This window comes from Pipra filicauda, unplaced genomic scaffold (genome assembly GCF_003945595.2).
Source record: "Pipra filicauda isolate LSUMZ 115617 unplaced genomic scaffold, ASM394559v2 scaffold80_size11013439_pilon, whole genome shotgun sequence".
Classification (NCBI taxonomy): domain Eukaryota; kingdom Metazoa; phylum Chordata; class Aves; order Passeriformes; family Pipridae; genus Pipra; species Pipra filicauda.
Window position 1 is genome coordinate 2,224,549 of NW_024104987.1, and position 12,914 is coordinate 2,237,462.

General features: G+C 50.8%; 1 protein-coding gene across 1 annotated transcript; it reads right to left on the minus strand.

Moving 5' to 3' along the window:
• Window positions 1-4,262: 4,262 nt before the first annotated feature.
• KCNJ2 (potassium inwardly rectifying channel subfamily J member 2) lies at window positions 4,263-11,661 on the minus strand. The gene is made up of 2 exons (XM_027715713.2): window positions 11,575-11,661; window positions 4,263-6,650 (listed from the first exon to the last, which is right to left on the minus strand). The coding sequence occupies exon 2, from the start codon at window positions 6,432-6,434 to the stop codon at window positions 5,151-5,153; it is 1,284 nt and encodes a 427-aa protein (XP_027571514.1). The 5' UTR covers window positions 6,435-6,650; window positions 11,575-11,661; the 3' UTR covers window positions 4,263-5,150.
• Between the last annotated feature and the right edge of the window lie 1,253 nt (window positions 11,662-12,914).

Consider the following 12,914-nt stretch of genomic DNA (forward strand, 5'->3'; position numbering starts at 1 on the left):
CCTGGATGCATCCAGCTTGTCTGGGAAGGAGGAGAGCTCAGGATTGCCTCGCTAGCTCCCAAAATGTGCAGCTGTGCTCTGCTGCTGGATTTGTGCTGACTCCCCTCGGCAGGACCAGTGGCCGGCGAGAGGAGGGAGAGGCACTGACTGGAGAGGGTGCTAATGATTTAGGGAATGGGAAAACAGGCTGAGAGTGGTCCCTGACCACTGTCCCTGCAGAAACATCAGAGCCCTGAGCAGCTCTCTCAGAGGATGCTTTTCAGCGGGGAGAATAAGCAGATCCAGGCTGTGACAGCTAATCTGTATCTCTAAATCCAGCCCTGCAATTATTATTATAAGCTTTCCAGGAGACCATTAGATCTGAAAAGTAAATTTGAATTTATAAATGGAGTCCTGCTAGGCAGGGTCAGGGCTCCATCCCAGGCATCATTTAATGGCATTAGGGGCTGATAAAAAGGTTGGAAAATCAGCAGAGGGGTCAGAACTGGCCTGAGATGCTCCCTCAGCCGTGGCAGGGTGTTTGATTCCCGTTAGATCAGCACTTTGGAGCTGAGTCACAGCTGTGCAGCCTCAGTATCTGCCCTAGAGGCCACGCACAAACGGGCAAGGAGCTTTTCCAGCCCACACAAATAAGGGCATCAGGGCTCTTTCTGGTTCCCCAAAGCCTGTCCCCACTGCTCTTCCCTGGTCTGTCACACAAACCCCCCGTGCTGGTGCCACCAGGCTCGGGGCTCCAGGGAAATGAGGCCTGGGTGGAGATTACAGAGCGTGTTTGGAATTGAGCTGAGCTGAGGAACATCATTTCAATAAGGAGATGTTCCAGGCAGACATGAAACACGGGGATTTCAAGATGAGTTTCCTGCTTAATTTTTTAATCCCTTGCCCAATCTTTCAATGCGCTCGCTGATGCTCTGGGCTTTGATCCCCCCCTTCCCCTGCTTTGGACTTTGTGCAGACTTTGAGCTGCTTTACCATTTGATGCAACTTGTAGCCAATGACCTGGAGCTCTGAAGCCCCAGGTATGACCTTAAGAAAAGCCCTTGATCTGTCTGGGGCAGATCTTCCTTTGGTGCAAGTTGCCTTACACCGTGTTTGTGTTCTCATGTGGGAAGTAACAGTGGGATCACCTTTCCTCCTCCTGCCTTTTGTCAAGGCAGAGAACCATCTGTCTCTTCCTAAAGTGCTTCAGACAATGACTGTGCGCAGACAACCACAACCACAGCTCCATAACCCCCCCAGGCCCACGTCCCCCCTTGTTTACACACATGCTGCACACACCAGCTCATTCTCAATTATTTTTTTTTATTTATTTAGAAATAATAAAATAAGACATAATATATAAAAATCTGTACAATCCACAATTTGTGCAGTACATTAGGAAGACTTTGATACAAAAAGGCTGCAAACAGGAAAATAGTCATGGACAACTGTCAGATGCCAAGATTGTTCACCTTACAACAGCTGCAGGCCAAAAGTCCTTACAAAATCAGCTTCTCGTTGGCTGTGGAGTGGCAACTATGCAGCACCTTCTACTTCACAATGGTGGTGAGCAGCCATAATTTAAAGACATTACAGTACTTCTCAGTTTTACCTTGTAATCCATTATGAAAGAAAAGAAGACCTAAGAGAAAACAAATTAAATATCTGAACCCTTTGTCTTTCCCGAGACGAGAGAGTGCTAAACTAACCCCACAGAAAGTGTCTCGTGGCTGGGAGAGTGTCACCAACCCCAGCTGATAAAGTCAGGATTTCCAGCCTTTGCTGCTTCACCAAGGCCAACTCGCACGGAAGAGACGGGGGAAGGAAGGGAACCATCCCCGGCTGCCCCCGGAACGCTTTTGTCACTGTACACAATATTATGGTTTAGACAATGTGTCTCATTCAAGTATTTTCAGGGAAGGGCAGAAATAACATATTCCCCCCCAGCCCCTAAGCAAGATACAGTATAAACCTTCTGTGCGAGCCAACTGGATCCTGGATAAACCAGAGCCCGGCGGAGCCTGTGGGTAGAGCTCAGTCAGTTCAAAGGGCCCCCAAATCAGCATCAGCTTGGCCCAGGATCAACAGGAACTGAAGAAACGCTGTCAGTCACTGTCTAGTCCTTAAAAAAATATCTTTTTTTTTTTAAATGACTAACCCCATTTGCTGCTGTAGAAGTGCTACAATAGCCTGACCTACACCGGGCTGGGAAACACGGAGCCGATGGAGAAAGGGGAAGTGGTACCATGGAGTTACATTGCAGGTCTGTTTTTAGCAGCTTCCCCGGAGCCAGAGGCCGAGTGCAAGCCTGCAATGGAAGGTTCAGTCGGCAAAGACAAAGGGTTGGGAAAAAAAAAAAAAAAAGAAGAACACGGCAGAGAGTAATGGATTACCCCAACACACACCCCCTCGACAGGACTAGCTGGTAACTCTGAAAAATGCCAGTAACTAGAACATGTTTTCAAATGAAAAGTCCATGCTCGAAAATAAATAAAGTTCATAGCATTAGGAGTCCTATAAGGCTTGCAAGTATTTGCTAAAAATCATGCTAACCTGTAGCATCTAGTACTAGTGAGCCGAGACTGCCGAGCTGAATTGATACTTTGAGTGGCCTTTTCGTTGTCTTCTCCTTGTCCTCCTTTACAGACTTCTATTTACATTTGGCTTTAAATATGAAAATACTTGATAAACTTTATAAAATGTACATTTTAAAAATATTTCTGCAAAAACCGACTTGAAAAACAAAACAAAACAGGAAGAAAAAAAAAACAAAAACAAAACAACACAAACAAACCCAAAACCTCTGCACCAGAAATGTTAAGGGGGGAGGGGATTTTTTTTTTTTCTCTTTCTCTCTGAATTTCTTGTGTTTTAAAGAAACGAGACGAATCCTGTATTTCCTATCCCCCATCTCTCATCCCTCCCTCGAATATCTCAAGTATCATTTAGTGGGAGCACTGTGCACCTGGGGGATGCTGACCTGAGAACAGGTCCCCTCTCTCCCACTCAGCCTCCCTTCCCGCTGTGTTTTCATGCACCCTCTGTTTCACTGAATACTCTTTGGTTTAGGTTTTTTTTTTTCCTTTTCCAAGAACATCACAATTAGCAGCACTAGCAGCACTCCATTGTCTCCACCACTGTTGACCCAGAAACTGCAACCAAATCACCTTTTTGTGTTCACCCTTCCTTTCCTTTCTCCCCTCCCACCCCAGTAACAGCCTCAGTACTTGCACTTCATCATCTGCCCTCTCCAGTAGCCAAATCCACATTTACAACCCCGAGTCTCCACAGTTTTGAACCCACCCGCTGCAGATACCATCTCATCAGAAACCACTTCATTGCAGGCATTTCTTTCAGGCAGGGCTGGAAGGGGCCAGAGGCCTTCACAGATATCCATTTGCAGAAGACATTAGACCTAGAACAAGCTGTTTTTTAATGGCATACAGTGATCCAATACTGCAAGAGTTGACCGGGATTATCGTCCCCACCGCCCCGCTCCGCTCCCCGGGGAGCAGGGGCCAAGCACAGGTTCGCTGTCTCCTTGATCTTAGAGGCACAGAGAATTTAAAGCCTTCTGGGTGAAGGAGCCAAAACACCCCCAGAGCCAGAGCTTGGCTGAGGGTGACCAAATCAGCTCAGAGCTGGGTGAGGTGTCTCACCCACTGACCATTCGTTTGGGGAGAGGAGGCAGGGGATGGACCTCCCTTTGCAGCCTCGTCTCCCCAAACAATCCCTCTCTACGTGAGAGAAAAATACACTTTTTTGACACCCCTGCCCTGCTGAAGAGAAGCATTTTGTACAAAATCCTGCAATCCCTCTGCCCTTCCCAAGTGCTGTGCTGTCAAAGCTGTTTGCTCCTCTTCCTTCCTCCTCAAAAACCTCTTCCTGGGGGTTCCTCTGCTGCTTGGCTCATCCGTGCCCAAACACGTGCTCCTGCAGCCTCGGCCTCTGGCATCCACCAGCAGCTCCATGGCACAGTTTCCCACTCGGAGCTGAGGAGCTTGAGGGCCAGCTCCAGGCTGCTGAGTTTCTTCTCACAAGGAAAGAGGGAATTTATTTCCCCATCGAAGAGTAGGAGGAAGGAGAGGAGGCCCAGCTCACTTTAGATCCGAGCCTTAAGCTTTTCGAATAAGGTGCAAAATAAAGGTCTTAAAAAGGAAAAAAAAAAGAAAAACAAAAGAAAAAAAAAAAAAGAAAAAAAGTCAAAACCAAAAAAAAGTGTCTGAGGTTTGAATTTTTTTTTTTTTTGTTTAAAGCAGCCTGTTCCTTTTTTTTTTTTTTTTTTTTTTTTTTAAATAAACTCCACTGTGCAAAACTGTGCATTTTCTTTGGTATCCACTTAGGTAGTTTTCACTTAGTACTTTTTCCTACGTATACGTATATTTTGTCTCACTTTAGACAGAGAATTAAATTCTCCCCCCAAAAATCATAATTTTGCTGGAGGCTACTGATTGGCCTGATATTACATAATGCCCCTTATGTAATTGGAAAGAGAGAAATTGATTCTAGCTATCAAACTACTGGCCTCAAAAGGAGTTTAGACTTTCTGGCAACATCGGCCTCTCTGAACTGATCACGAGCTTTTCATCCCAAAAAGTTCAACACTGACTTTTTTTTCTTTTTTTTTTTTTTTTTTAAATTACACAAGAGAAAATAAAAACTACACTGCAACAAAAATAACCATTTGTGTTCATGTAGTTAGCAGCAGCTTTTTAAAAAATAATTATAATAATAATAATAAGGCAGATCCTTGCCTTTGTTATGCCATTAAAAACATTCTTGTTCCCTAGAGAGAAGCATTCTGGAAAAAGTTGAAAAAAAAAAATAATAATAACCCAACCAAAGCTTGCCTGCAAGTTCAAGTTTTGTAAAAAAATATATACATAATTTATTCTACAACATATGTGCCTTCTGTTCATACTTAGACATGTTTAGTGCTTTGTGTTTAGAGTTCGCTTTCTGTCGTCCCTCCTCTGAGGACAGCCCTAAAACCAGCCTGGGTTTCTCAGGTCTGCTGCCTTCACACCACACTCTTCAACAGTACCGTTGTCTGAAAACTGTTCTGGGCCAACTTCTCAGGTCAACAACGTGCCTTTGACCGGTAGATGTGGGTTGTTTTTTTTGTTTTTATTTTAAACTTTCAACCAAAAGGGAGAGGAAGAGTCCGCCGGTCATATTTCCGACTCCCGCCGCAGCGGCCGCGGCTCCAGAGGCACGCCGGCCTGGTTGTGGTGGTCCATGTCGGGGTGGGTGTCTGTGCTCATGCTCTCAGGCACCCCCGTGTCGATCTCGTCCTCCTCTTTGCTGCTGAGGGCGACCTCGTTCTCGTAGCAAAAGGAGTTCGCGTTCGAGAGAATGTATTTCTTCTCTGCTAAGTCTCTGGCACTGCAGATGGGTGTGTTGGGCACTTCGTATGTTTTGTGGAACCTCGAGTAGTCCACTTTGTAGTAGTTTTTCTCTTCGAAGAGCACGGGCTCGTAGCGGTGGCCCCAGAGGATTTCGTTCGCCAGGTAGGAGCTACGGCACTGGGTGGTCATGGCGGTGGCCTCCACCATGCCCTCTAATATTACTACGATTTCAAAGTCAGCATTGTCCATGTCCTGCTTGCTCAGGTCATACAAAGGACTGTCCTCATCTATTTCGTGTACTATGGTGATTGGGGAGACCAGGAATATCCGGTCTATGCCGCTGTCAAACCCCACGTTGATGTCTATCTGATCCAAGGGGATGTACTCCCCTTCTGACGTGATCCTGGATTTGAGGAGCTGCGCTCTCACGTGCGCCTCCACCAAGTGGCTTTTCCTCAGGTTCCCAACGCGCCACATCAGGCACAGCTTCCCGTCTCTCATGGCCACCACGGCATTGTGGCTGAACACCAGAGTTTCGTTTCTCTTTTTTGGCTTAGCCATCTTTGCCATGACGGCCCCAATGATGAAGGCATCGATGATGCAGCCCACTATAGACTGGAAAACCACCATGAACACCGCGATGGGGCACTCGTCCGTGACGCACCTGAAGCCGTAGCCGATCGTGGTCTGGGTCTCGATGGAGAACAGGAAGGCTGCGGTGAAGCTGCTCACTTGAGAGACGCAAGGTTTGCTGTTCTCTTGGTTCTCCAGATCCCCGTGCAACAGTGCAATCAACCAAAACACACAGCCAAAAAAAAGCCAGGAGAGGATGAAGGTCAGGCAGAAGATAACCAGCATCCACCTCCAGCGGATGTCCACGCAGGTGGTGAAGATATCTGCCAGGTATCGCTGTCCCTTCTCCCCCACGTTAATAAACTGGACGTTGCAGTGGCCGTCTTTTTTGACAAAGCGGCTCCTGCACTGCTGCCTGGTGTGTACCTTGCCCTTCCCGTTCCCAAAGCCGTTGGCCACGGCCATGGTGGACAGCTTCATGCCGTCCTCCTCCGAAGACACGATGCTGTAGCGGTTGGTTCGCACGCTGCCCATCACTACTGCTGTGGACTGAGGTGCTTCTGCTTTAGAAAACAGTCTGAGTTTCTGCAAAACCCTTTGGAGAAACAGTTTTGAAAGTTCTAGAGGAACACACACACACGGAAAAACCGGGGAGAGGCCGGAGTCCCCAAGAGCCCCTGGATCAACCAAGGACAGTCTTCTGGCATGCAGAGTTAGCTCAGCAAGCAACCGTCATAGAGAGGGCATGGTCTGCAAGAGAAAGAGAAACGTCGTGTTAGCTCCTGGAGGGACAGGACAAGGAATCAAACCTGAAAGGATCAAGTTAAATTCCTCCTGCAGACCTGCAGGAAGTTTTCTTTTTTCTTAATAACACTCTGAGCAATGCTCAGCGATCACAACTGTGCATGGACAGGAGTCACGTCATCACTGTGAGGAAGTCACTGCTCCTCCCCAGGGAAAGCCCCGAAGGCATCGTGTCACACAAGGCCCTGAGCAATATTCACTTTAAAGCTGGACATGCAGAGAATCTCTCTGCTATTTGCAACTGTGCTTTCTGTGTATCGGGAAACAAACAACTCCCTTTAACATCCATCTGCTCAAACACAAATACTGGAGATGTTTGTGGTGACTTACAACCTGTCCCCCAGACTGTTTGTCAACGACAAACCAGGGAGTTGCAAAAGGGAAGGTGGCGTGTACAGAGAAAAGCAATAAACCTGGGAAGTGCAAATAGCAGAGGTTTCCATGAAATTAGATCTCATTTAATTTTTTTAATTAAGCTGGAAGAGTGAGCTGTGTACTCTCTGCAAACAGCAGGAATGAGGGTTGCATTGGTTCCTCTTTAACTCCAGAAACTCACTGGGATCTCCACGGGTTTTACACCCATATCAGGCATAAGTTGGACAAAGCAAACTAAACCTTGCAATGATGCAACTACCAAAAGGTTACAGTGGAGTAGAACCAGCTGAGTGTCTTCATAACACCTTTAGTAGCAAGAACCAGCACCTTCCCCTCGGGAGCCCGAGGCAGCTGATTCCACCTCCAACAGGTAGCGGCTCCAAGTGTCCCATGGGCCTTAAACATCACCAATTAAGACTCAGCTGAGAGGCTACAAAACCTTCTTCCTGAGGGTAGAAGCCACCAAACTTGTTTCGGGGAGGTCTGGCTTAGACCCAGGTTCAGCTTTTAACAAGTGCGTCATCCATTAAGTCGTGTTCTGTGTATCAGGAAATGGGATTGAAATGCTGCAGGAGAGAGGCACTGATGCCACTGCTCCATCCACACTTGCCCCATGCAGGAGACAAGGCTAAACCCGAGTGCTGGGGAATGTCTGCTGTCCCTTTGTCATGGCAGAGGAGACTTCAGAACCATTTACCATAGCAGGGGATTAAATCACGATGCTCTCCCTAAATTAGTGTTATCAAAATTCATCTGAGTTTGTCCAAAACCCAACAAAACTGCAGCCACTGTGGAGCACAATCCCTTCCCACCAGGACCTCTGTCCCCCAGTGGCTTCAGTACTGTCTCTTCCTCTGACTCGAATCCCACAACAGTTGTAGATAAGATGTTTTCTCCTTTCCCAACAGCAGCTCCTAAAGCCCTGCAGAGACGTTCCAAAAACTTGAGAGATTTCAAACAGTCCCTCAGCCCTCCCACATCCTTCAGCCACATTACAAGGGCTTTAGCTCAGCAAACACCTGTTAGGAAAAGAGCAGGTGACAAACAGCACCATCATCGTGCTCTCAGCTCCTTGCGGGCTGCTCTTCCCTCCAGGACCTCTTCAGGTTTTACTTTTACCCCCTCTTTCTTCCTCACTCCTGTTTGTTGTGCAAGAATGTGTCCCGATGCCTACTTGCCAAGATTAGTCATCTGTGACTTCAGCTCCTACAAGACATTTTGGCAGCTCTCAATAGGTTCAGTAATGCCCACTCTGAGCACAGCTCTCAGCAATGAACACTTACAGTGTAGCTGCCCTCTTACTTATTCTGTACATTTATTCTTACTTAGACAACTGCCTAAGGATCCACTTTCCCCCCTCCCTCACACCTTTTTGTTCTCGGGGTTTTTCATTCCCATCAGGATATCATTCTCAAAAATACAAAAGAATTCTTTTAATGCTCACTTAAATTATTTTTGTTTTGGCTGAAAAACACTTTGATTAGAAACCTGAACACAGCAGGGAAGCGAAATTACTGTTAATACATTCCACACAAAAAAACTTCTTGAAAAGCCATTGCACTGCTCTGCAAATCGATCACTTACAAACCACATCCTATAATCACAGTCATGTTTGACTTCCACGGTCAAAGTCTGTTTTGTTCCAAGCTGATGGAAATACACAGCCCAGGAAACAGTTTATTTTGAAGTCTGGAGTTCATTTTTTTTTTCCCCTGCATTGTCTTCTGGATTTTAGAGGAAAACTTGTGGTGGAGGGAAAGATAAGCTGTAAAGTCTGAAGTGTCTGACTATGCAGCTTCCCCCACAAAAGTCTTGACCTGAGGACATTTGTTTGAATTCCACAAATCACTGAAATCCTAATGGAGCTTCCTGCAGCGAGCTGGCTGCATTTAGAAGTTTGAGACCTGAATTAGGTATCCTGCATTGTCACATTCCTCCCCCGAAGGGCTGAGCACCTTCTACCTACTGCACCTTGCACAGCATTTCTCCTCCCTGGCTGCTCAGTGGCTGCTGTGTCCTTGGTGGACCTGCACCCACTTGGCCCTAAGGATCCCTAAATCCAGGGGTGTGCCTGGGGACACCTTTGCAGGTTGCTGGCATGTTCCACTGCAGCACAGTCCTCTTCTTGCTTTTACAGCACTAACTGCCTCTCATCCCTGTGAGTGCTCAGAGTGGGGAGGATGCCGGGATGTGTGGGATGGGAGCAGGACCAGCCCCGTGCACAGGGACCAGGCAGCAGGTCTGATCTCACTCCTGCTCGTGGCAGTTCCTGTGAAACCCCCACTGGATCCACTGGCTGCCCAGCCACACACCTGACCAGTGTTCACCCTGACCTTCACCAGAGGTCCTCCCCAAAATCCCAGACACAACCAGCATGAAAATCCAATGATACTTCTCATTTTGCTAATCCACCTGCTGCTCCAAGGCAGAGCAAGGCTTCTGCCCCCCTCCCCACCCCGGCATCAGCTGCTGGTGGCACCAAAAATGCCAGTGTGGGACCAGCCCCTCAAACCTCCCCAGACAAAAAGAGCCAGCCCAGTGCCCACCAACTCAGCCCAGCATTTGTGTAACTGAGCCCAGCGCAGCCAGACACACACATGCAGCTGGAAATTCAATCATCACTAGGTGTGTTATTATTATTATTATTAATCCAGGTTACCTTTCCTCCTGGAAGGGAGAACAAGCAACGCAGCTTGTAATTACCAGCACTGGCACTGACACAGCATTACTGGGAAGGGATGAGATGGGATGGGATGGGAGAGCCCTGGCTTGCTCTGCTGTGAGGGGATGCTTGGAGGAGTCGGGAAAAACGGGGCTGTGCTGCATCTGCAGCATTTCTGAGCCAGCATTTGGGGAAATGCCACGATGAGGAGCCCAAACCTCGCTTTTCCCTCAGCACCCCCCTGCAGCCCTTCCCTGGGGAAAGAGCTCACACCGCACGTTAAACTCTGCAACGAGCAGCTCGAAGGGAATTTGTGCAGAAGGTTAAAGACTGAGGCAAAACTCAGAAGTGCAAGGAGAGGGGGGGTGGAGAGGAGCACTAACGAGCGCTTGGAGCGGTTATTCCCAGGCTGACGCCACACAGCCCTGCGGAGAGAGCCGGGCACATGTTGCCAAGAGAGCACCAGCACCACCTCAGCCAAGCGCCTTCCCTGCTGCCCTCGGAAAACAGAACAAAGGAGCTTCTCGCCCCAGCGAAGCCCGTTCCCACATTCCTGCTCCCTGGCTGCCGGGCACGGCCACCCCTGTAACCTTTCTCCTTAAAAGTCATTCCCCAGAACTTCTCCGCTGGTCTGGGGAGGACTCAAGTTACACGGAGTGGTGAGCTGCTTGCAGGAGAAAGGTCTGTCCTTCACGGACAGGCAGTGGGGGAAAAAATAAATAAAAAATAAAATAAATAAAAAAAATGATCAGATTATGTAGGGAAATGGGTGCGAAGAAATAGGAGAAAGAGGACAAGTGGCGTTTGCATCTGCTGTCTTGCCAAGGAGACGCGCTCGGGGTATTTGTAGCCGATGACAAAATAACTACGAGTGGAACAGCCATCACCAGGGGGTGTACGTGGTGCACCGGCTGCGAGGATGGAAAAGCAAACAAGTGTAAAGGTAAGGCTGAGGCACAGAGACAAGTGCGGGCAGCCCGCGGGGCGCGGAGGCGGCAGGGACAGGGCGGCAGGGACAGAGCTGCGGGGACAGAGCTGCGGGGACAGAGCTGCGGGGACAGAGCTGCGGGGACAGAGCTGCGGGTCCCGCTTAACCCGGACACCTGCGGGTCCCCTCCTGCCCCCGCCCCGGGCACCGAACCCTCGAACCCATCTGCCTTTGCTTATCAGTATTTTTTCCTGTAACTGTCAGGAACTAAGCTGAAACAATACAGCTCTTCACAGCCTGCGGGGGTTTTTTCCTTCTTATTATTTTTTTTTTATTATATTTTAGCAGGCTGCTCTGAAATAAAGAAACCTCACCGTTTCCATGCTGCCAATGAATGAAGCTACAGGTTCATTTCACACCCCCCTAAAGCACTCCGGACACTCAAAAACACGCATCTGAGCGCTGGGACTCGCTGCTTCTGCCCTGGCTCTTGTGCAGGAACAACAGGCGAGAAGAAGGGAAAGGGATGGAGCGGCGCGCCTTGAGCGACACGGAGTTGTCATGCGAACTTCCAGCCCTTCCCCAGGATAAAATATCCCGGGGGGGATGGGGGGAGCAGCTGGTGCATGGAAAGTTATAAGCACAAACAGATGCTGGAAGCAGATGCTCGGGCGCTCCAGCCATACCTATCGAATTATTCCAGGCACTGAGAATAGCTCGGGGATGGGGGCGTGAGAAATGCAGGAGTTCCCCCTCCAAGCCGGGGCACGCAAGGGGAGCTTTATCTCGCGGTGTCGCGACACAGCATCGCGGATCGCCTCCCCCTCGGGGGGCTGCGCTCCGGGAGGACGGGGCTGAGGGGGGGCGGGTGGGCGACTCGAAAGGATGGAGAAGGCGCTTCTTACCTGCCGCGGCCCGCGAGGGAGGTGCGTGTGGAGGGCAGGGGTGTAAGATCCAGCAGCTGGGGGACGCCGAAGCCGGCCCGGTGCCCGCCGCCCGCCCGCTCTGCGCTCCCGCCCGCCCGCGGCCCCTTTTTGCGGGCGGCCATGGGATGTTTAATAGCGGCCCCGCCGGACACGCCCCCCCCGCCCCGAAGGCCAATGGAACGAGGAGGGAGTGGTCGGGGGGCGTGGCCGCGGGGGGAGCCCGGGAGAGGGATCGGCGGGAGCGGGAGCGGGAGCGGGGATGCTCCGGGGCGCAGGGGATGCTCCGGCGGAGCGGCGAGACCCCCGTCCCCCGTCCACAGGGTCCCGGGAGAAGGCAGCAGGGGTCCGGCTTCCCGGTGCGGGGAGTCCCGGGAGAACGCAGCCCGTCTCCGGGTCCCCGCCGCGGAGGGTCCCGGGAGAAGGCGACAGGTCTCCTGGTCCCCGGCTCTCCCGTATATAGGAGCCCGGGAGAAGGCGGCCGCTCCCCGGGTTTCCAGGAGCAGGCAGCCTGTCTCTGGTCCCCGGGCCTCCCGTGTGGAGGATTCCGGGAGAAGGCGACAGGTCTCCTGGTTCCCGGATCCCCGGTGCGGAGGATCCCGGGAGAAGGCGGCGAGACCCCGGGTCCTTGGTGCATTGGATCCCGGGAGAAGGCGGCCGGTCCCTGGGTCCCCCGCGCGGAGGGTCCCGGGAAAAGGCGAGACCCCGAGTTCCCGCTGCCGAGGGTCCCAGAAGGAGGCGGCCGGTCCCCGGATCCCCGGTGGCGGCCGGTTTCCTGGTCCCCGGATCCCGGGAGAAGGCTGCCGGTCTCCCGGTGCCCGTGTCCCCGGCGTGGAGGGTCCCGGAGCAGCCGCGGTGGGTGCGGGGAGGGCTGTGCGGGGAGGCAGCGCCGTCGCTCCGTTTCCCGGCACCGGAACGCTCCGGGAGCGCCCGCGGGCACCGAGCACCTGCCTCGGGTACCCCCCTCACCCTCCCAGTGCTGCGAGAAAGGCTTTTGCGGGACTTCACGCGCAACTTGGGAAGGTCCCGTGTGCTATCTGGGCGCCTGCTCGCTCCCGTTTCCGTGTCTCAGGCTGATGTCTCGAAGCAGTGAGAAAAAATTACCGGAGGCAGAATAGTTTCGTCCCTTTTGCTCCTTTTTTTTTCATTTTAGTGAAGGGAAACGCGGAGACGCAGGTTATCCCATCCCAAAGTCCTGACACTAACAGGGATGAGAAGCCAGGCAAACACAGCACAGCTCCTAGGCTGAAAATCCTTCTTTTTAACTCAAATCAAACGTCCCTTCCAAAACAAGAGCTTTGATCCCTGGACTAAGATCTTTT